This window comes from Lycorma delicatula, chromosome 8, assembly GCF_047948215.1.
Source record: "Lycorma delicatula isolate Av1 chromosome 8, ASM4794821v1, whole genome shotgun sequence".
NCBI classification, from domain to species: Eukaryota; Metazoa; Arthropoda; class Insecta; order Hemiptera; family Fulgoridae; genus Lycorma; species Lycorma delicatula.
Genome location: NC_134462.1, coordinates 70,444,099 through 70,468,628, shown reverse-complemented (window position 1 = coordinate 70,468,628; position 24,530 = coordinate 70,444,099). Strand labels below are relative to the sequence as shown.

General features: G+C 30.3%; 1 protein-coding gene across 2 annotated transcripts in view; it reads right to left on the bottom strand.

The window, feature by feature from the left end:
- Positions 1-333: 333 nt before the first annotated feature.
- Surf1 (surfeit locus protein 1) overlaps positions 334-24,530 on the bottom strand; it is a 30,887-nt gene continuing 6,690 nt past the window's right edge. The window contains exons 4-7 of one of the 2 annotated variants that reach the window (XM_075373346.1): positions 16,144-16,341; positions 12,227-12,400; positions 9,555-9,698; positions 334-465 (exon numbers count right to left, since the gene is read on the bottom strand). In XM_075373346.1, coding sequence (XP_075229461.1) covers positions 408-465; positions 9,555-9,698; positions 12,227-12,400; positions 16,144-16,341 — 574 coding nt within the window. In that variant the 3' untranslated portion in view covers positions 334-407. The remainder of the gene's footprint in view (positions 466-9,554; positions 9,699-12,226; positions 12,401-16,143; positions 16,342-24,530) is intronic. The other variant, XM_075373347.1, reaches the window with a different exon arrangement.

The window sequence follows — 24,530 nt, the reverse complement described above, 5'->3', positions numbered from 1 at the left end:
AAAGGGCAATAAAAGCCCAAATTTCGGCCATTAGATATCTTTCATCATCTTTATTTTTGGGTTTGCAACATCACAAAAATTACATTGAAAACTCAAGATTTTCAGTTTAAAACTATGGCAAGCTTTAGCTTACAAGATGAAACAACTTAAATTTAAAAAAAAATTGTACTTGTATTCCATAATGCTTTAATGTAAATGAAAAATAAAATCTCTTTAAAACTAAAAATTAAACTCTATTCATCTTAAAATAGATTTTGTATAATTTTTATCCGTGAAATCAAGGACAAAAAAAACTGAAATGATACATTATTGTGAGAAGAAATTAACAAGATATAATACCATGTTTTTATTTTATTTAATGGTAAAATTATTTACAGGAAACTAACACTTTTAAATACATCATATGTTCATCTAAATAAGAATTTTTTACACCACAAGAATGCTGTTAGAGCACTTAAACTGTACCTGAAACAAAAAAATAAAAACCAATGAAATTTTTACTTTGAAATAAATTAATATTTAATGATTATATTGTTTACATTGCACAACAAACTAATTTCATTAAATTAATACTAATTTATATATATATATGTAGTTTGACATACAATTCAGTACTGAGTTTATTATATGTTTACAGCTGACCAACAGTCAAAAAGTGAAAATTAATATGCCACAACTATAATCTAGCCTCAAGAATTTTAGCCAAATTAAGTCATTGGCAAGTTGTAATGGATATTATTCAAAAATCTGTTGTATAATCTTATTTGGATTGTATAACCTTCTTAACAGTCTTAAATAACCTGTACAACAGTTTTAAATAACCTGCATAACGGTCTTATTTAGACAGCATCTTATAACTGCATGTTCAATTGTCTGTGAATAGTAAACCATAGTCATACAATGAACGTACTGCTTTCCATTTGTAATCAAATCATTGACCATCCATGTCCTGTTCTTATCTTGTTTAATAAATTTCAAATATCACAAGGGAGTTGATGAGTTGTATTCCTGCCAACGGACCAGTAATATTAGCTATAAAATATGTAGTTATCGGATTATTTTATCTTTTTTAATTTTTTTTATTTATAAGAACTGTTAATTTCATCAATAAAACTTATATCAATTTTTATAATTGTTATAAAAATAAGTTAAAATAATTATTTTTTAATATGATACTTCACATATTTGCTCTACTTATTAGAGGCAGTATATAAAATTCCATAAGAAAAAGGTACACTTATTTGCTGCTATTACATTTCTGTCCATCTTTTTCATAAATGCAATGCTTTTAAAGCACCTAAAGTACAAGAGACACCAGTCACTGTTTTATCGTGGGGAACAATGATGCTAACTTCACGGGCAGTCTTTATATGAATAGAGGTGTCACTTGCAATTATCTTTATTAGTGAATATTATTTATATTTCCACTAAATGCTTGGCAAAATTGATATCCAACAGAACATTCAGCTCAATGAAGACAATAGGAAATAACATGACTATTCATGTTTTACATTAATCCAGTAATGGGATGCAAGTTATACTAGAAAATGCTTTACCATTAAAGGAGTGGCTTATACAGGGTTATCATATAAGAATGGTGCGGTTTTGAACATGGTTTAAATTAAAACAGAATTACTTACAGTTTATGTTTTTTATTTTTCAAATTTGTCATCTCAAACATTTTTTTACATAATTAATAAATTTCAATATGTGCGCCCTAGTCGCTCGACAAATGTACAAACGATACTCAACTTCTCTCCAAACATTAGTTAATATTTCTTCATTAGTGGTTGTCATTGCTTCATTAATCCTGTTTTTTAATTGGTTTAGGTCGCGAAGTTTTTGTGTATAAACAACGCTTTTGATGTACCCCCACAAGAAAAAATCGAAAGGTGTCAGGTCTGGATTCCTTGGAGGCCAAAGTATAGGTTCTTGCCGGCCTATCCATCGATCTCCAAATTTTTTGTTCAAAGCGTCCGTGACCGATGCATTGAAGTGCGGGGGAGCATCATCTTGTTGGAAATGAAGTTTATGAATGTTTTCGAGTTCATCCGGCTGAGGAAAGCAATAATCGGTTAACATGTCAAGATACACAACTTCATTAATTGTTTTTTCAACAAAGAAGAAAGGCCCTATTACACGATTTCTCATCACACCACACCAAACATTAACTTTAGGTGAATCGCATTGTTTCTCAATAATTGCGTGTGGGTTTTCAGAGACCCGTATTTGTGAATTGTGTCTGTTAACACATCCATTCACATGGAATGTAGCTTCGTCTGTAAAAATTATATAATCTAAAAATGATTCGTTTTCACTTATTCTGTCCAACATTTCAACAGCGAAATTGTAACGTTTTACACCATCATCGGGTTTCAATTCCTGCAGTATCTGAATTTTATAAGCGTGTAATTTCAGTTTTTTAAGTAAAATTTTGTGAACTGTTGATTTTGGAATACCTAATTCGACGCTTCGACAGGGGATGGACTTCCCAGGACTTCTAATTGCCAATTGTCTAATTAGTTCAACTGTTTCGTCTGATACACTTGGTCTGCCGGTTGATTTCTGTTTCTTAACTGATCCGGTTTCTTCTAATTGTTTGAACTGATGTGTTATGTTATTTTTGTGTAGTGTATCTCTTCCGAATTCATGTCAAAACGCACGTTGAACTAAAATTACGGATTTTAATTCGGCCATCAATAAAACACACTTTGCTTTGTCTTTATCCGAGAACATAGTAACTTGCTAAACTCACCGCAACAACAATACAAGAACTGACGTTGTGGTTACAACTGCTGATAAACAAACTTATGGGTTGGAGGCTTTCAGGGATACCAATATAACATCTAGAAATTTCCCTACAATCTTCCTATAAATTACTGAAACCGGACCATTCTTTTATGATAACCCTGTATATTAAAATGGGGAACAAAAAATAATTTTTTTTCCTCAGGAAGAAAAATATGTGATTCTGATAGTATTTTTTCTTCTGAATTCAAATATGATATCGGTTTTTCATCATCACGCAAGGTTTTCAAGACAGGCATTTATAATTTCAAATATTTTAATATTTTCTGTATTCTTAACTACACAATATTCAAACATTTGACTCATATAGAAAGTAAAAATGACGGTTTTCTGCTATATTTTGCCTGTGGAGCATCCCTCTTGATGGTCCAACGGACTATAATATGGGTTGTAATACATCCTTTGGACATATTATAACCAAAATTTTTATAAGATGGTATGAGATCATTGACAATATCACAGTAATTTTCCATCTTTCCATTTCCAAAAAAACAACGAGTAACATTTTTGAATGCTTGCCAAGTTGCTTTCTCCAGTGGATTCAATAGTTAAGTAGGTATTTGTGGACCCAAAAATATTCCTTCTTTAATTTTGCATCACTAATTTTGGAACTTCTGTTTTAAGTACATGAAACCAGGGGTATTGTCCATGGCCTTGACAAAATTCTTCATTAATCCGTTTGATATGCAATGGCAGTAGATAAACATTTTTAGGATTACACAACTGGTCATGTTTCACATTTTTCTGTTCAAGAATGAGTGATTCGCATTTAGGCCGTTCTTTTCTAATCAAATGGTTTTTTCTGTCCCTATTATCCCATTCACATAAAAAAAAAACAATACTACTTCTTGTAACCAAGCTGCAGACCAAGAATAAGTGCAATTACCTTCAAATCACCATAAATATTCCATTCATACACTGCATATTGTTATAAATATAAATTATAATTTATATAAATATAAATTTAAAGTTTTCATATGTTTTTTTCATACTAGCAGAGTGAGTCAAGGTACTGATGGGAATTTATTGCCATTATGCAGAAGCACAGCTTTTAAATTAACTTCATAGGAATCAATAAACAAGTGCTATTCTGTTGGGTTATGTTTATTACAAAGTGTTTCTATTAGAGAAGAAATGTCGTTACAAAACACTAAGCCATTTTCTTCAGAAAAATAGTCTTTATATTTAGAATGACGATTACAATAAATACATATCTTTGTATTCTTTTGAAGAAGATTCCAACCTTTTGGCTGGGAAGCAAGCATTTCACACTCTCTATTGGATAACTTTAAATGTTGTATGAGATCATTAAGATTTTCTTGAGTCAGTGAATGAGGCTCAGATGAACTGTTTGTTCAAAAGTTGTATCACCAGAATCTGTTTCTTTTTCTTCCTTACTTCCATCAGATTCTGAACTCTCTTCAACTAATGTCACATGTTCTGGAGCCTTTAGTATAGGCAATTCTTCGCAGTGTGGAACTGGTCTCGCCTTGCAGACTGCAAGTTAGGATACACCACTGTATGTTTTGATTTTGACGTAATCCCTTTAATGTTTGCAGAAATAAGTCAGAAGAGTGATCTTTTGGTTCCCTCCAAATCATAGGGATAGCAAATGGCATATGGCGTGTGCCATTTTTCCATGCAGTGAGAAGCCTAGAAAATGATAAACAACAGACATGTGGGGCCCAAACCCTTGTTTGGTTCATGACTTTACACCCAAAATAAATTTCCTAACACTTTTTTATTAATGAAGTAAGGTTTCGCCTTTGAGACGTGAGCATCAGTTTACCACATACATAACAAAAATTGTTAGGATTATTTAAACAGACTATGCATTTGGTAACTAACAACTAATTAAAAGAAATAAAGTTGTAAAAATGTAATACACAATAATTCAGACACACAAAGCACTCACTTACAATGACATGTTTACTGGTTCACTACTATCTCACAACCGGCATCGTTCTAATAAATTTGTGCTACACTAGATCACATTTGTATATGTTTATACATGTCTGAACATGCACAACAGTAGCAACACTACCCTTTGAGTTAGCTCATTTGGTTCCATCATATTTACAATGATCTAGGAGCTTTTATTTGACAATGGACAAATGAACGAAAAACGTTTTAATATTTAAAAAAAATTAAAATAACAAAAAAAATTTGGGTGATGGAGACATTCCGATACATACTTGAAAACAGGATAAAAACTGCATTAAGTACATCTATTGTTACTTGTGAGACAAAAATCATGTTGACCAGGGTTATATCAATTGCCTATAACAATCAGCAATAATTTATTTTTTATCTTTCTCTGGTAAATATACATCTAAGCCTGCCCAATTATAGCTACACTACTCCTTTTTGTCTTATGGCAAGAAATTAATTTTTCAGCCAGACCATCATTCTTAGAACCCAGAATCTTCTACATGAAAGACAAGAGATCTCCCACAGAGGTTGGAGGTTATGGCATTAATAAAATAAATTCAATGTATTATGCTTCAATCTGATTATTAATTATAATAAGTAAATTGTACAAGTTTTTTTCAGTTTGTTGAAAGTACTTTTGTTTAAAAACAATTTTAAACCAGTGATGTAATACTTTTTAAAGAAGGAAGGAATTAGTTTTCTTTTATATCTTGTCAATGCAGTCTACACAAGTGTGCATATGCATGCGCAAACCCACACATATACACTGTTACAGTTTATTTGAACATTTTTACTTAAAATGACATATATAATGATTTACTACATCACACTGAACATGAACTAGTAAAATATAAAATATTTTGGAAAATCTTTTAAAAATTGACAAATAATCCACACCAATAAAATTAATTAAAAATGCTAGTGAACTCTCAAATGACTAATAAATTTTTATAATATTAATTTTTTCAATATTAGACAAGATTATATTTTAAATTAAAATAAAAAATGGATATCAAACACACTAATCTCTATGACTTGACAAGTTCTAAATCCCTTAAGATCTTATTAACAAATCCCTTTGAAGCTCATATATTATAAAAAAAAACCAATAATTTGAACAAACTCAAACAAGCATTTTTTAGCTTATTTCACAATTATTTTCTGTAATCTTTAAATATAATCCTATATATCAAAGAAAAAATACAGTATTTAAGCAATTTAATTTTTATTGTAAACAGAAAATTTTTTACATAACAAAAATAAGCTATTAGGTTAAATGCAGATTTTGCAGCTAAAGTAATTTTGTTCCTCCAGTGAACTACTTCTTAAGTCAGTGCTGTTAATTTAATCTTATCAACCAAAGAACACATATGGGCATTCAAATTTGATTTTAAGTAAATCAAATTTATTAATTTGAACCTCAATTCTGTAAAACTTTTTAAACGGATCACACAATAGTTTACTTGCACATTTAATGTCAATAAAATACTTTTTCAGTTTTAAGCAAAAAAATAATTAATAAGCACTGGTACATAATATATGGACAAAACGCATACATGATTTCTAGTTGCAATAAGCAAATAAAAAATACAGTTCAAATATTTTTCTTATTTTTTTCCCTAAAAAATTTAATTGCATAAAAATTATTATGTATTTCATCCTACCACCAGAGTAACTTAATTTAAAACGATAATTGTACCTCTTTATTTTTTTTTCAAATCAGTAAAAAGACAGATCAAACTTTGCCTATCTTTATTTTAAAACAATTGCTTAAAACATATTTATCTGATGTTTTATAAAATAGAACTTACTACAAAATCCGTTATAACAGAAAATAAAAAATTAAGACTGTTTATGATGTAGTAAGAAATTTAAATATTTATTATTTTACCAATGTCTTCACAATTTTTCTATAATAGATAGGTAAGTGTCAAAATTAAACAGTTTATTTCCTAATAAAGAACACTTAAAACTGGACTACAGATGTTCATCATAACAAACTGAGAAAAACATTGTAGTGATAATTTATAAGTTATAAAATAAATATCAAAAGAAAATTTTTTATTCTGCTTTCCTGTTGAAAATACAACTATGAAAAATTCTAGAATATTATCTGCAGACTAATTCTAATTAAAAAAACGGCACAAAACCAGTAGAGTTGTAAGTTTTCTGTATCAATTAAATTAAGACCAGAAAATCTGACCAGAGTCTCATGTAGTAAAATTCAATTAACAGTAAAACAATAATGACAGAGATTAAATCCTGTATATGGATTTCATGTAATAACACATAAATATTATTATCAAATTAATATTATATCCTTAGTTAGAATCATAAACTGTTGTAGCTCTTGGAATTAAATGAAAGTACTATTTTATCCCTCTGTAGCACCAAATGGTAAACCAATCGTTCTGTTAATGGTTGGATAAGTACAAACACCTATCTGTAGATCCTGCTCCAAATCATATAGAAGCTATTTCTCATTCCTTCTTTCATTTCATCAGTTTTATTATTTTTTTTATTTTATATCTTCCTAGTTCAGTTTATAGTTCTCTGAATTCTCTACCTGGTTCCACATAATCTAAGTAACTAATTTCACTTGATGTTAAACATCATTTCTCTCAAAGAAAGCAATGCCTATTAGTACATATGCTTTACATGTATCACAACCATAAGAAAGACTGAGAAATTAAGTGTAAAGCAATAAATTGTGACAGGAAGTAATTGTTTTATAATTATTTTAGATATTGCCCGTTAAAAAAAAAATCAATAAATGAAATCATTGATGTTTTAATGATTGTACTTTTATTAGTAATAGAAGATATGTATTGAGGAAATAACAGAAATTATAAAATCTCTGGGAAATTACCACAGCATTCTCCTGGATGATAAGAAAATGTGTTGTTTCTTTCCACATTGTTGCAAAATGATTGTAACAGAAAGAAACATGAATGACACTCTAAGAGACCTTATCAGTGGTGTTTACCATGCATCCTCTCCTAACTTGGTACCAGCTAGTCGTTTATCAGTTCTGGTATTAAACAAGGAGGTACCATTCATTTTTTCTATTTGATACTGCTTAAAAGAAGATAATCCAGTGAGCAAAAGAATGTTATAAACACTTAATTATATTGGAGTTTATGAATTGTATAGTTTTAACAGACTTCTGTTCCCAATTTAGTACAGGTGTATTATATAATACAGAGTGTACTAAAAAGAATATTGGGGTTTTGAAACTATTTAATATCGAGTAACTTTGAAAAACATCAAATGAAAGAATAACTGTTACAGTTTTCCCTACAACTGTTCAATGTGATCACCTTTCATCACCTTACATCTATCCTATAGGAGAGTTTGACCCCATTACTTTAACCATATCTGCAGTAATGAAAGCAACAGCTGCTTCAATTCTGTGCCTAAAATTGGTTAGATCAGCAAGTAGTGAAGACACAATCCTTTAGTTAACCCCAAAAGAAAAAATTAAAGATCGGGTGACCTTGGAAGCTAATGCAAATGAGCTTTGACATCAGGTCCATGCACGAAAAAAATAGCTGTAATGTGTTTTCAAGATATTGCTCAGAAAACATTTAATTTTGGGAAGACAAAGTGACTCTTACATTTCATTGTAATAGTTCATGGGGACTTTCTGACCCCAGATATGGAAATTACGTTGATTAACTTGTCCACTAAAATAAAATATATAAGCGATGAAAAGAAAAGCATGAATTAATAAAGCGTTAATAATAAACCATGAATAAGAGTTCCTGTAAAATATTCCATGCTGTCATCACTGGCATTGCTAGTTTGCAGCTGGCCTTCCCAAAAACAGTTTTTTTAGCAGTACAAAGGAAAGACTCCCTGACAGGGTTTCTTCAGACATTCTTGATAGTCCTGTATTCTTTCCTTTACACAACATCTGTTCATTTCAAATTGTTATACATTGATGAATGTTATTATCACTTGGAAGATCACAATTAAACTTCTATGGAGTACATGTTGAACTGTAACCATTAATTCATATTTAGTAAACTGCAAAACATAAAGGTTTTCTGTTCAGGAGTCACCATTTTTGATAGTACCACTGTCAAAAGGAAAAATACAGAATCAATCTACAGCCATACGCCAAACTAAAACTATTCCTTTACTCTTTGATTCTAGCCTTAAATCAATACTGACTTCAAGAGATGTAACTTCATTCAAGAGATGTTATAACAAATTATTTAAACTGCAATATTCTTTTCTTTTTTACAGCCAGTACATTGTTTCCAAAAAGAAGAGTATGTTAATTAATTGTCTTACACTTAATTTCCCAATCTTTCTTATGGCTGTGATACGTATGACACGTATGTGTCATACCTATGCTACAAGATTAGCATCTTCTACTAATAGACTTTGCTTTCTTTGAGAATAATGAATGATGTTCAACATCAAGTAGAACTAGCTTCTTAGATTATGTGGGACCATGTAGAGAATTCAGAGAACTAGGAAGTTATAAAATAAAAAAACAGAAGAAAATAAAGAAGGATTGAAAAATAGCCTCTGTATGATTTATAGCAGGATCTACTGATAGGTGTTTGTACTTATCTAACCATTTATAGAACAATTGGTTTACTATTTGGTGCTAAAGAGGATGAAATAATATTTTTATTTAATGCCAAGAGCCACAACTTTCTAGTTCAGATAAAGAGCATAGTTCTTATATTACTCAAAATTATCTTCAAGTTACATTGAGTTTTCTAAACTTATTAAGTTCTACACCGTTTTTTCAACGGTGTTAACATAAAGAAAAACACAGGCATTTCTAAAATACAAACCAAGTAATGATGTAAGACATATGTTCATTACGAAGTGATACATTAGTCTGTCCACCAATAGGACCACCAGGTACTGTACTCTCTTCACATGCGTCAAGAAACACTCTTAATGTGTTTGTCTTTTTTGCCATTTTTTTCAAATCTCTGAAAAACAAAACATGTGATTAACAATATTTTAACAGATTTCATGATTCACCTACAGTGTAATAAAAAACAGCATCAATATTACTAAAATTATTGCAATAAATAAGTGCCCAATAATGTTGTTGAACTTTTCCTCATTTGAAAAATGCTTAAGATTTAACCACCCTTCTTCAATTTTTAAGTTGAAAGTCAATTTTAATCTCATCACCACAATATTTTCTTATCTAAATAAGATGATATTTGTATATTTAGATCTAATTAAAAATTATCAGAAATTCAACTCCAAATGTCCTAAGGTAATATATTACATTAGTTAAAAATAACTGAAATGATAAAAAAATATTTGGGCTACTTGAGCAAATATAAGTAGAAAAAAGGTAATGATTTATGAATTTTATAAATTTTCATTCCTTGATAACACTTCATTTTAGAAAAATAAAGTTTTATGATGTGCATTTGTTAAAACAGTACATTAGAAAAGCGTACATAACACTTTATTTTTTGGTGTAAGACAAATTACACCTACCCAAGCAATAAGTTACAGTTGTTGGTAATGTTATTCCTAAATTTACCTCAAAAATTAACTAAAAATATGGTAGATATTACACAGACTTCATAAAATTGTAGAAATCATTTAAAAAGTTTTGTTTGAAAACATGGCCAGGGTGAATGTGTTCTAGTTCTATTTGGCATCTTGAAAAGGGCAGCAACTCATCAAGCCACTTAAAGGTTAAAATATTTATTGCTCAAATACTAATTACCCAAAAAATTCCAAAAACATTATACAATAATCCACCCAAATGAAAAATTCTACCAACATTATTTAACTTCACCAATCTAAAAGAGTTGAGCTACTAAATATGCATTTGATTGTTGTTATTTGAGTTATATATTCCTTGAGTTTCAAAGGATAAAATCTACAATTTTTCTTAAAATCCATGCTGGTAATTAATATTTTTAAAAATTATCAAAAAATATAAAATACAGTCTGTTAGTTTTTGTGAACCATTCATGAATAGCTTAACCTTTATTTTATGTAACACAGATTGAACTGGTCTTGGATCTGTTTCAACATATATGTTCTTATTGCAGCAATTTAAAAATATGCCAGGACACTACCTTACCTCTTGACCAGAAATAATTTTTTTGCTACATCTCCACTTGAATGTTACTTTACTAAAGAATTAAGTCTTTTAGTTAGAAATAGTTTTTGCCATTTTCTCACTTAAATGTTATTTTACTAAAAAAATAAAATAATATTATTAAAAGATAAACTTCTAAAACTTTTGTAAAACATATTTTTCTACACATTTAAGATTTTCCCCATTATTGGTATTGTGGTCTTGTCTAAGTAGGTCTATAACTAGTTAAGTTAGGATATAGTGCACATTGAAAAAATGTTAACTAAAGACTTTTTATCTGCCAGTTGATTTAATAGTCATATGATAACAAGAACAGATAAGTTGCAAGGGGCTGTTATATCTGTTCATGTATAGCATTTCATGTACTGTATATTAAGATACGTAATTTTTTTGTTACTAATATTTTTATTATTATTACTATTTGTATTTATTAGGAATATAACTATTTAATTTTGCATTATTTATTTACAGAATTCTCATTTATCATTAATGTTAGTGCCTTAGTTATTATTAAATAATTTCTTTCTCATTGTCTTTCTTACATTAATTTTGCAATTATTAAGACCATAAACTAGAGCTATTCACAAATATGAGAAAATCTTTATTCATAGTAAACCTTTATTCATAGTTAGCATTAATATTACAAATTTTGATGAAAAAAAAAATTATCTGAAGTTGATAAATAATAACAAAAAAACTTTCGTAAAAACATATATAAATATTAATTCTGATCAATTTATTTCTTAGAGAATTTAAAAATTATGTCAAAGATATATGAATTTTATCCCCATCAGAACAAAACATTTTGAAAGTAACATTATCTCAGTATAAAATAAAGATACTGTTATTGGTAAAAAAAATTCAGTTTATTTGATACAAGTACACTCAATCTCATGAACCTTTATTAATAAAGAAATTTGTGAGATTTTCATAATTTGAGGTTCTCTAATCACATCACTATAATAAAATAGTGAATCCTAGTTTTTTAAGATCATAACCATGGATTTAATCATAAATTTATCAATATGCGATGGAGGTTGGTTGGTTGGAGGGGGTACTTTTATGCATGGACCTTTTATCAGTCTTATAAAACAAAGTCAATGTTGCGGTTGAAAAATAATTTTATCTACTTCTAATCTAATCATAACCTCATCTAGTCATCAAGCATTATCATTTATTCATTCAAACTACTGTTAATTTCTTTAAAACATTATTCAGGAAAATGTCAGACCTGTACTTTAGCTATTGAAATCAGTGTTGGAATAATCGCATGTTATTGTATACCCATGATCATGTCTTCATTTGTAATTTATGTATTACAAAACAAATGGCTTTCGCACTTAAATTAACACCTTTAAAACTAGAAACATTACACTGAAAAAATACCTATAATGGTAAACACGAATTTGTGGCTGATTTGACGGCATGAATGTACTTCTTTCTTCATGTAATCTAACAATACCCACTAATTCTACTTCATCTTCAATCTGCCCTTCCAACCTTTTATTAGCGTTTAACATTGCAGTAGGAACCCAACCTCGATTGACTAAAATTCGTTTACTAAACAAAATTAGGATAATAGAAATCAATAAATAAAATTTATTTAGAAAAATTACATTAGATATGATTATTTGATATTTAACCTAAACTGTAGCACAAAATTCAATTGACTACAAATATTATTCACCAATAGTTTCATGTTAAATAAGACCTGCTTTCAGTCAAATGCAACCTCCAAGTTGCCAGGTGTAAACAGGTGTGTTATTGTTAATTAATTACACTCATTGTGTTTTTCAAAAAAATTATATACTAAATTGAAGTTTAATTTTTTATGTACATGATTACATATGGTTGTCTGTAAAAAAATAGCCACAAGTAGTGGGTGCCACTATTTGAACTAATTACTTTCAGTCTAAAATAGATTGTCAACATCTTTATTAAAAAAAAAAAAAAAAAAAAAAACATACTATAACAGTCGCGCTGCATTTTTGTTTACAACATGAAGCAGCATGTGCATTCTTTCTCTCTTGTTCTTGCTCATCCAGACTGAAAGTAATTAGTTCCAAATAACGGCAACCATTATTTGTGGCCATTTTTTTACAGGCAAATATGTGTTATCGTGTACAGAAAAAATTAAACTTCAATTCAGTATATGATTTTTTTGATAATCACGATAAGCGTAAATAATTAATAACACACCTGTCTACACCTGGAGGCTGTGGCCTTTTAACTTGGAGGGTGTGGCTGACTGAGAGCTGACAACCACTTTTTTTTTACATTCTTTCAAATGAAGTTTAATTCATTTAAAAAGGTATAATTGCAATTTGTTAAAATAAATTACAATATATTTAATTAAAGATAACTGTGGCTAACTTTTGCTACGCAACCTGGTAATGTATTACACTATCATTAATCATTCATTTAAATCGAGTTTCATTAAAAAAACAAAAACAAAAAACAGATACCTTCAGAAATCAGCTTCCCGGATCTTGTACTATTAATAAAAGTTGAAATTTTTTTATAGATCACTAATTACAAAAACCTTTATTTAATATTCACCTCCTCAAAAAAAATGAATATATATTTTTCTTTTTTTATCTATATCTTGTTTCAGAAAAGGAGTTAATGGGAGATTTTTAACCTATAATTCCTAAATCAATACGCCTTTGAAACCACTATAAAAATTTTTTAGTCTATGGTAACAAAAATTTTTTTTTTTTAATTTTAATTCATATTACAAGTTACCAATTGAATTTAAAATGTAAAAATATTGATTTTTTGATACCTCTTACTTTTGTAATTTCTTGAAAAAAAAATTAACCAAAAATTTTTATCCCTTTCCTTTTTTTTTCTTTCTGTTTAGCCTCCAGAACCACCATAAGGTATTACCTAAGAGGATGAATGTGGATGATATGTATGAATGCAAATGAAGTGTAGTTTTGTACAATCTCACGTGGACTGTTTATGAGACGTGTGGTTAATTGAAACCAACCACTAAAGAATACTGGTATCCACAATATAGTATTTAAATCCGTGTAAAAGTAACTGCCTTTACTAGGATTTGAACCTTAGAACTCTCGAGTTTGAAATCAGCTGATTTGCGATGACAAGTTCATCACTAGACCAGACTGGTGGGTCATTGCTTTTCTAGAAAATTACAACTTTCTTTTTTAGAATTCTTGTTGTATCTTTATATTTTTTAAACAATTTTAAAAAGTTATTTTTTAAATATATTATCACCACTTACAGATTATTTCTTAAAAATGAATTTTACCCAAATGCTTCCCCTTGAGTATGGGAGTCCCCAAAATGAAAAGAATATTTTTATTGTAATTTCAAATTTTGAATTGTCAAAACATATTTTTTTAAACAATAAAGTCACTAAAATAACTAACCATTACCCTCCTGATGGGGAAACTTCTAATTTTTTTTTTTTAAAAACGAAAATAATTTTTAGCTAAAAGTTTTTTTTAGCCAGAAATGTTTTTTAAAAATCAATTTCACAACTTGACTGATACAGCCAGAAAAAAGTTATGAAATTCTTGCAGACTTTTTTATCTGTAAGTACATTTTTAGTTAGATGTCATAAGAAAGCTAAATTCTTGCAGACTTTTTTATCTGTAAGTACATTTTTAGTTAGATGTTATAAGAAAGCTACCTATTGTATGGGCACCATGATCTGACATCCAGAGAATTTTGAGATATCACATTTCACATCCCCAAGACCCCAAAAACCACTGTCTGCTCAAATGTTTATATATATATTTATACATACATATCACTTTCTTATGGACACAATAACTGCCATAATTTTGCGCCAATCACTTTCAAATTGATACATAAAATATAATGATCCAAAATCTCGGTCAAGTTCGTTAATGAGCAAAATCAAACCATGGGGGTGGAAATGGAGGGGCTTTTATGAAAAAAACAAAATATTGCTATAACTTTCTTATTGAGTAAAATATCGAATTCGTTTAAAGTTCCTACTATTCTTTGAATAAGGGCCTAAAACTTACATAAGTAAAGTTTTTTGATATCACTAACCATTGGCCCAGGGGGTTGAAAAAATGAGGTTTCAATGATAAAAATGAATCATACCTTCCTTAACAGGCACAGTATTGAATCAGTTTAAAGTGGTCGTTAGTCCTCTAAACATTACCTAAAACTTTTGTCTGAATCAATTTTTGATATGATCAATCCTCACGACAAGGGATGACCAAAATGTTGCTGGAATTTTAAGAAAATGGGGATTGTCGTATGCTAAACATGTGAAACTTTTTTACACATGCAGCCATAGTCGGATTGAGTAAATGTGAATTTTTCCTTAACTTTAAGGTGGAAATCTTTTTTATCCCCTACTTAGCACCAGTGAAATCTGCCTCCACCTTCTGACATGCCAAAAGGAATTTTTTATTTTGTACTTTATATAAGATAAAGCAAAGATTTCTATCAGCAATGATAAGTTAACTTTCAATAGATATTTTATTGTATTTACAAAAAAATAAAAAATAATTTAATAAAAACAAATATAAAATAGATCAAATAATATCATATATCAAATATACTATTTTAATAAATAATGATGTGGTTCCATAACAACTTCAACATAGACATGATTAACAAAAATATTACCTGCAACTATACTGAGAGAGACGCACAAGACATATATGTCCAAGTTATATGCGATAAACTCAAATGACAGTTCTGAAAAAATGTTCTGGAAGCACAATCTAATATTATAACATGTTTTGAAAGAAAGTCATTGAAATTTTTTAAAACTATATTTTCATAACACACACACATACAAATTACAAAAATCTTTAATGATTAGAGGTACTTAACCTCTAATCATTAAAGATTAATCATGAAGAAGAAGTACATTCTTCTTCAAAATTCAAATTTATATCTTTGCCTGGATAAAGATATTTACATAATTTCAATCATAAGAATGATGTGTCATTATCATCATTATCTTTCTTAGTTTATTTGAGCAGACTTGACTCAAAATTACCTGAAAACTTTATCTTAACATAACTTTTAAATATTATACTGTATAAAGAAAAAATCATAGCATATAATATTATGCAATAGCATACAGAATTTTCTACGTTATTTTTTTAGAACAAAAATCTTTATATTGTATTTAGAGTAACATGTAAAAATTTATACTTAACCAAAACACACACGTAAATTTTATTATGTAATTTAATTCTTGAATAAAAAAATATTTTTAAAATGTGAATTTAATTTACTTATCTATAGAGCAAAACTATTTTAAAGTAGCAATATATGCATCTTACCCACTATCAGAAAGAATAAATGGAGTGACAACATGATGACCAACATTCTTTTTTGCTCCAACAGACAATAAACCACTTTTAGCGACAGATTCTCCTCCACTAAGTAACATACGTGGTCCAAGGTACAATTCATTTGAATGATCAAATTTACCTTCAACTTTTACTTTTCTGTACTCAAGTGATGATAATTCAGCCAAACTTTATTTACAACAAAGCAAAATAAACTGTAATTATTGATAAATAATATAATTAAGAGGAAACATACATTTATTAACTTAACAGTTATTATTAACCTAACACTTATTTTTAAATTATTGATTCTATTTGTAAAATAATGTAGGTTAAAGAGTTCAGATACTTTTATATAAAATTCTAAATTATTATCTAAATCCTAAAAATATTATCTACATATTGTTCTGCATATTTATCTACATATTGTTCATATGGTACTGCACCAGTTTCTTAGTAACATAAGAAAAGAATGTTAGCAAAAAAATTGACACAATTTTCTTCTTTTTTTTTCTTGCTAAGATTCAACTGTTGACAGATGGCAGGGTCTTAATTTTTTTGAACTAGGATGTTTTCACTCCATGCTCTGCTTTATGAATTCTGCTTCAAAATGAGGATTCCTGTCTCATCAAAAATTACTTTTATTTCTAAAAATTTATCTTCAGTCAAATAATTATGCATCAGTCAGTAACTTTGTGCCATTCATAATTTAAACTAACTGTTATATTTAAGATTTTAACAAATTATGCATGTACTACTCTACTGCTTGATCATTCAAGAATGTACATCTAACTTCAAGAATATCATCCTCAATAAAACCCAAATCTTATCTCAGTACTGTTTTTCAAAAAATTCTTTTAGAGAGTTGTTAACATTGATAAATTACAGCAATAATGTTACAAATTTGATTGATCAGATTTTTTAAACAAGGACAAAAACACCAAGTTTACTTGTGAAAAAATTATATAAATATATATATAAACGAAGGTTAGTTTTTTTTTCAAGGTCCGATTGTTCATGAAATTAAAACCACAGTGAAAATCAAAAATTTTTTATTTGTAACAAGTACTTACATAGTTACGTTATTACTCTACATAGTCGCCACTCCAATTTAGACATTTGTCGTAGCGTGGTACCAACTTTCCAACACCCTTGTCATAGAACGAAGCCGCCTGTGTTTTCAGCCATGTTTCTACGCTGGTCTGCAGCTTGATGTCTGTGCCAAAATGTTGTCCTCCTAGTCCCAACTTTCCAACACCCTCGTCATAGAACATAGCCGCCTGTGTTTTCAGCCATGTTTCTACGCTGGTCTGCAGCTCGATGTCTGTGGCAAAATGTTGTTCTCCTAGTCAGCGTTTTATGTGAGCCAAGAGGTGAAAATCAGATGGAGCCAAGTCCGGGCTGTATGATGGATGATCAAACACTTCCCAACGAAAACGCTGCAGGAGCTTCTTTGTTACAGCTGCAGTGTGCGGCCAAGCATTGTCATGGAGAAAAAAAATGCCTGATAACAACATTCCTCTCTGCTTATTCTGAATTGCCCTTTGTAGAAGTTGAAAAGTTATGCAGTATGAGGCTGCAGTGATAGTCGTGGCACATTCCATGAATTCCACCAAGAGAACTCCATTCCGGTCCCAGAACACAGTAGCCGTACACATTTTCTGTTGCAGAAGGTTCGCTTGAACTTCTTTGGTTTACTGGGAGAATGAGAATGCATCCACTGTTTGGATTGTTCTTTTGTTTCTGCAGTTTCAAAATGTACCCATGTCTCGTCCCCTGTGACAATTTTGTTCAAAAAATCTTCTCCTTCATTGCGGTAGCGCTGGAGAAATGTTAGGGAGGCATCCATTCTCATTGTTTTGTGATGGTCGGACAGCATCTTGGAACCCAACTCACACACAGTTTGTGGTACTGAAGTCTCTCACAATGGTGTAGAGAGCTGACCTTGAAATTTCAGGAAACTAATCACTCGATAAACAAATTGTGAACTGACGATTTTCTCGAATTGCCTCATCCACTTGCTCAATGAGATCATCGGCTGACACTCGCTTCCTTCCCTGACCGCCTGCATCATGAATATCTGCACGTCCTGCTTTTAAAGTTCCTGCACAATTGTTGCACTTTGCTGTCACTCATTGAAGCTTCACCGTACCCATTACTTATTCGTCTATGAATTTGCCTGATGAAATTGAATTACTGCAACGCACTTCACACTTGGCTGGAGATGCTATTGTTGTAGACCTGTTTACACGCTCGCTGCATGTTCAGAATTAAACGAAGTAACACAGCGTGATTGAAGGCCATACTAGATACGCTGCGCAACACATATGCGTAAATGTTCATCCGATTTTTGCACGTGTTTTTATTTCGTGACCCATCGGACCTTAAAAAAAACCCTCGTATATATACACTTACCGGATGGTGTAGAGAAATGGGAATTTTGAAAACTGCACAAAGAGTGTTTTGGCGACAATTTTGACTACCCTGCAGTTAAGTTTCTTCTTCACATGCAATCAAAACTTGGGTTAGTAACTTTGAAAAGACTGGTGTGGCTTTGAAATAAAACCTAGTGAAGATGTATTGTTTGTACATATGCCAGAAAACATTGATGCCATGAAAGTTGTAGTGATAAGGAGTCCTCGTTTGGTGTGGAAAATTGCTCATCACTGGAGCTCAGACATCGGAGCATGTAAAGAATACTCCAACCTGAAATCCCATCCATACAAGATTCAAAGTGCCCATAACTGAAACCTAATGATTGTGTACTGCGTCTGCAATTTTGTAAAAAACTGTTGTCTAAAATCAATGAAATTGCTAACTTTTTGAAAATCTTTGGATGTCAGATGCCCATTTTTACTTAAGTGCATGAATAAGCACAACTTCTGTTAATGGGTGCAAACAAACCCTGCTCAGCTTCACCAACATCTGTTACTCAGTGCTAAAGTACTTACTTTATGGTGTGCAGTTTCATGTCATGGGGTGATAGGCCCTTACTTCTTTGAAGATGAAGGGGGCTCAGCTGTCCCTGTCACATCTCAATGTTATTTTGACATGTTAGAACATTTTTTTTTGCTCCTAGGCTCCATTTTCTTCCAAATCTTGACCTTCAGCAAACATGGTTTCAACAGGAAGGAGTCACTTCACATACTGTCAGACAGTCTATGGCAGCAGCGAGACGTTTGTTTGGTGATTGCATAATTTCAAGGACTGTTAACATCGATTGGTTTCCAGACCTTTCAGTCTGTGATTTCTTTTTATGAGGGCAACTGAAGAGCTTTGTGTACCAGACTAGACCAAGAAACCTTGCCCAGTTCAAAACACAGATTGAAGAGGAAATCACCAACATCCTGGAGAACACATTGCATATGCCTTGCAAAATTTTCAGAATAGGGTTATTGAATGAGTATGCAAAAATGGACAGCACTTAAGTGAAGTAATCTTTAAAAACTAATGTATATTGAAATTTCTACAAAAGTGGAATCTAGAACATATTTTCAACGTCATATAAGAGTTAGTAACTTTACTTAATTTATTCTAATTAATTAAAATTTTACACCCTGTGCCACTCTGTACATATAAATATATTTTCTTTGTTTTTTAAATTGGTTACTATAAGACCACAATTAAAACTTAATTTCAGGTCAGTAACCTATTCTTTTAACCACCTTCATTCTCAAGTTAGACTGTTTCTTTCTCTCTCCTGATCATTTCTTATTTCTACACTCTTTTACTTTCTAGATTATGTCATAGTCTTGCACCTTATTTCTAAATATGTTTCTATTCTCTATAACTGTATGTTTTATATCTGGAATTCTGAGATCTTCTTACCTTATCTTCTTGTTTTATATCTGGAATTCTGAGATGTTTCAACCACATGACATTAATTTTGTCTCTATTACATTTGTCAGAAACCCACGTGGTTAGTCTGTTAAGGCTAATTCTGGTTAAATGTCTACAAAAGACTAATCTTTGTTTTCATATGGCATCTGTGAATCTGTCTGCTTTGAGGTACAGTTAATGGTTCTTCTATATTTTTCAACCTCATCTGTTTTCCTTGGTATAAGTATCTTTCCTATCGCTATTTTATCTACTTTTCCCTGAATTAGTATTATGCATTCTCCATTATGATTCTTCTGGTTGGATTACAATGATGTAATGCGCAATCTTACCCATTCTAGATATTAGTTTTTTGTTGTATACACTCTTTCTTCAGGACATAGCTTTCTGCATTTTGCTGACTATTACTTTATATGCTTCTTTAACTAATGTGTTTGGTTGAATGATTTCATCTACGTATCTGAATTTCTCTGTTGACTTTATTTTTTTTTAAATTCTGATAATAGATGTTTACATTACACCTTTTATTTATACAGATTTTTAATTACAATTGTTGGCCATTTTACTTACTGAATGACTCATGTAATTTATTAAATTAAAAACCAATAATAGAAATAATTTCATACAAAACCACACAATGATTTTGAACAATATCTTTTGCCTATCTTCAAATCTTTTCATCATTGTATTGATTAATCTTGAAATTTTTAAAAATATCGAAAGCCCAAAAATAAATGTCACAAAAAATGGAAGGCCAAAAAACATATAAAAATAGTAATAATACTTTTTGTCTGTATACAGAGTACAGCACAGCTTTAGTTGGCTGCAACCAACTGATGAACTTTTCTTTTGTGTATCGGTCTAGTAGCCTGAATAAATAGTGAAGTTTTTTTTGTAGTCAGAATGCCACCAAGAACAAAAAAGAACTTCGCTAAATGGTAATCAGGTGGTGTTTGGTATAGCTGTATGTGGACTTGTAATAGGATCTATAAAATTGTTCATTTGGTTAACTGTTAAATGAGAGTCATTTGAGCTGAAAGCAGTTATACACTAATTACGGTTGTTCTACAAACTACACAATTTTTTAGAACAGAAATCAGGGTTTATGACCTAATATAGCACTATAGAATGACTCCCATTCAATCCTATCAAACGACTACTTACCTTCAACAATATGTCTATGATTATGTTTTTATTTCCATATTTTCATCTCATTTATCTTAACAACTATCCAATTCCTGTAACAAGTACTCCCCTTCAATTCAACAAATTTTCAAAAATTTTATTGCATCACTATTTTTGATTTTGATGATATTTGGTATATGATAACTACCCATCATAGGGGCCAAAATATTTTTTTTTTATTTTTAAAAAAACTTTTTCTTGAGTAATAGACTATTTTCTATCTTGCCAACAGGTAAAAACAGCTATTTTTGTCACTTTTTCCATGAGCTGTAGCATTCTTATTTTACTTCGTACAGAGGAACAAAAAAGGACTTTTTGGAAAAAGTAAAGATTGAAATTCATCTAAGTTCAAAATTCATTTTGTTACACAACCAAATCTTGTAATATTTACTGAAGTTACGTTTACAAATTGTTTTTTTTTCAAATTTTGGGTCCAAAATATATAATGAAGAGCTTAGGGTAACAGGACCGTTTTTTACCTTTTAACTCTTAGGTACTAATAGTACTAATAAAGAAAAAATTGAACTGTTACCGAGTGTCCTTCATTAAAAAAAAAAAATTGCCACCAAATTCAAGATTTTAAAAATGTTTCATTTTTTGGGCCCAAAAACCACTAAACTGTGGGACAGGTGATAAAATCTGAAATTTTTACAGCAGTAAGTACGTTTTATGTACTTTAAAACCATGTAAAATTTATTTTATTAATTAGAGAAATTTTTATTTTAGTTGTAGAGAAACTGGGATAAGACAAAGTGAGGTGCAATTGGTAGTTTCATAATTTATACTAACTGTATTGCTATTGTAAGAACCCTTGCATTTTATAAAAACAGATTATGGAGTATGTTTAATTGGCATTCACACTGAAACAGAATGTCACACAAATTGACTTACAATAGATCTTCAGTATTGCACAATACTTTAAGGTTTAGTATTTTCTTTAGATTTTAGAGTTTCAGCAAATAACATTGATACCTTTAAGAAGTGGATGTACTAAAACAAAAAATATCTGTACTTTTCATAAAACCAAATATTTAGATAAATATTTTCATATTAATGGGGGAAGTTGCTCAGACTCATTTAGCTGTCACACTAAACCGGTTAAGAAATCTCTTTGAGAAATAACTTGGACACTTTCAACAAACAATTCAAATTTAAAATTAATTTCAGGCAGAGCACTGTGTACAAAATGCTGAAACAAAATACAAAACCACAACAGAGACAGAAAGTGAACCAGAATGCCAAGATATATTTGAGCCTCAATGGGTTATAGTCGAGTCAGTGAATAAAGCTTGTTCACACTTGCCATTCCCCCCACCCCCCACCACCACCGTTAAGGTTAAAAAATTATTAAGCAGTACAAAGGAACCAAATTTAAAAAATAAAGTTTCATCAAAAATAGTCGAGTCAGTTACCAGTAAATTAAATGATTCCTTTGATTTAAATATTTCTACAGAAAAAAACAGTTTAGTAGAACAAAATTATGCTGATTTAGGTAGGGAATATGAAGAATTAATTATTTAAAATAATGGATAAAATGAAAACAATTACATCAATCCAGGAAAAAATTAATATTTTAAGTTTATTACCAAGAAGCTGGAGCACTCAAAAAATTCAAAATGAGTTTAGTGTTAGTCAGTATTTGGCCTGTCAATCCAAACAGTGTTTGGATTGTTTAGTTAAAACAAGTGGAATTTTGCCACAAATTGGCAAAAAGAAACCCAGTCACGTAATTGATGGAAATGTTATTAATAAATGTGTCCAAGAATTTTACCAGAATGATGAACATAGCTGATGACGCCAGGCAAGAAGGATTGTGTCTCTGTAAGACAAGCTGACTGGAAGAAAGTTAATATTCAAAAAAGGCTTATCTTATGTAAGTTAAAAGAATTGTACACAGCCTTCAAAAGAAAAACAAAATTTAAAAATTGGTTTTTCAAAATTTGCTGATTTAAGACCTAAATTTTGTGTTCTGGCTGGTGGGTCAGGTACTCACTCTATGTGTGTGTCACCCAACAAAATGTAAAACTCATTTTATTTGCTCTAAAAATGAAATTTGATTATAAAATTCTCCTTTCAACCACGGTATGTGGTAGAAAATGAAACATACATGTTGTCACAGTGTGAAAAAGTCCAGGTACTAATGAAAGGCTCAGATTACTGCAAGAAAGCTGGGATGATTTTGATTCTGAAATTATTTTCGAACAGTGGGTTTCTGTTGAACGTTGTCAACTAACTACTCAAATTCTTCCATTTCAAGAGTACTTAGATAAATATTCTGAAAATTTAAATAATCTAAAAAGGCATCATTTTGTTGCAAAGAAACAAGCTAATTTCCTAATCATTAAAAAGGAAAACTTGTTAGAGGGTGAATGTATTGAATAGGAGACTTCTCTCAAAATTTTACTTTTGTGATACAGGATGAAGTCCAGTCATATCTCTGGCCAAAAATGTATGCCACAGTATATCCATTTCTCATATATTTTAAAAACGGAAAGAAAATTACAGAGCCAAAGCTACTGTGTGATTAGTGAGTACTAGAAGCACAATACTACATCATTATTCTGCTTCCAAAACAAGTTATAAATAAAGTAAAAACACTGTTACCACAAGTTAAACATTTTTTTTTTCTGATGGCTCCTCAGCCCAACATAAAAACAAAAAAAAAATGTCATAAATTTGTGCTACCATCAAGAAGATTTTGAAATCACAGCTGAATGGCATTTTTTTGCCTCATACCATGGAAAAGTATGGTGTATGTGGAACTGTAAAAAGGACCATGACTAAAGCAAGCCTTCAAAGGATAGTCAACAATCAAACTGTTACACCTTCTGAAATGTACAATTATTGCAAAGACAAAATTAAAAATAAAACATTTATTTTCTGCTCTAATAATGATGTTCAAGAGACCGAAGAATACCTCGGTTCTCATTATCAGGTAATCACAACAGTTCCAGAAACAAAAACCTTTTACAGTTATGTTCCAACAAGTCAGATATGTATTCTGAAAGTCAGGGTGACTCTGAATCAAGAAACATTTATTACGTTAGTATCGGTTCACAAGGACATTAGTATTTCTAATTGCTTTATAGGTTTACCAAAGCCAAAATGGAAGAATTATGTCTACTACATATATGATGGCAAGTGGTGGTTAGGCAATGTCATTGAAGTCAAAGTACATTAAAATGAAGAGAAATATAGAATACACTTTTCCATTCGCAGGGTCCCGGTACTTCATTCAAGAAATCATTGAGGGACAATCAAACATGAGTTCAACTGGAAAATATTTTAAAGATTCTCATGTCTTCAGACCTTTTTCTATCAACTATTGGAAGAGACAACATTATACCAAAGATGAA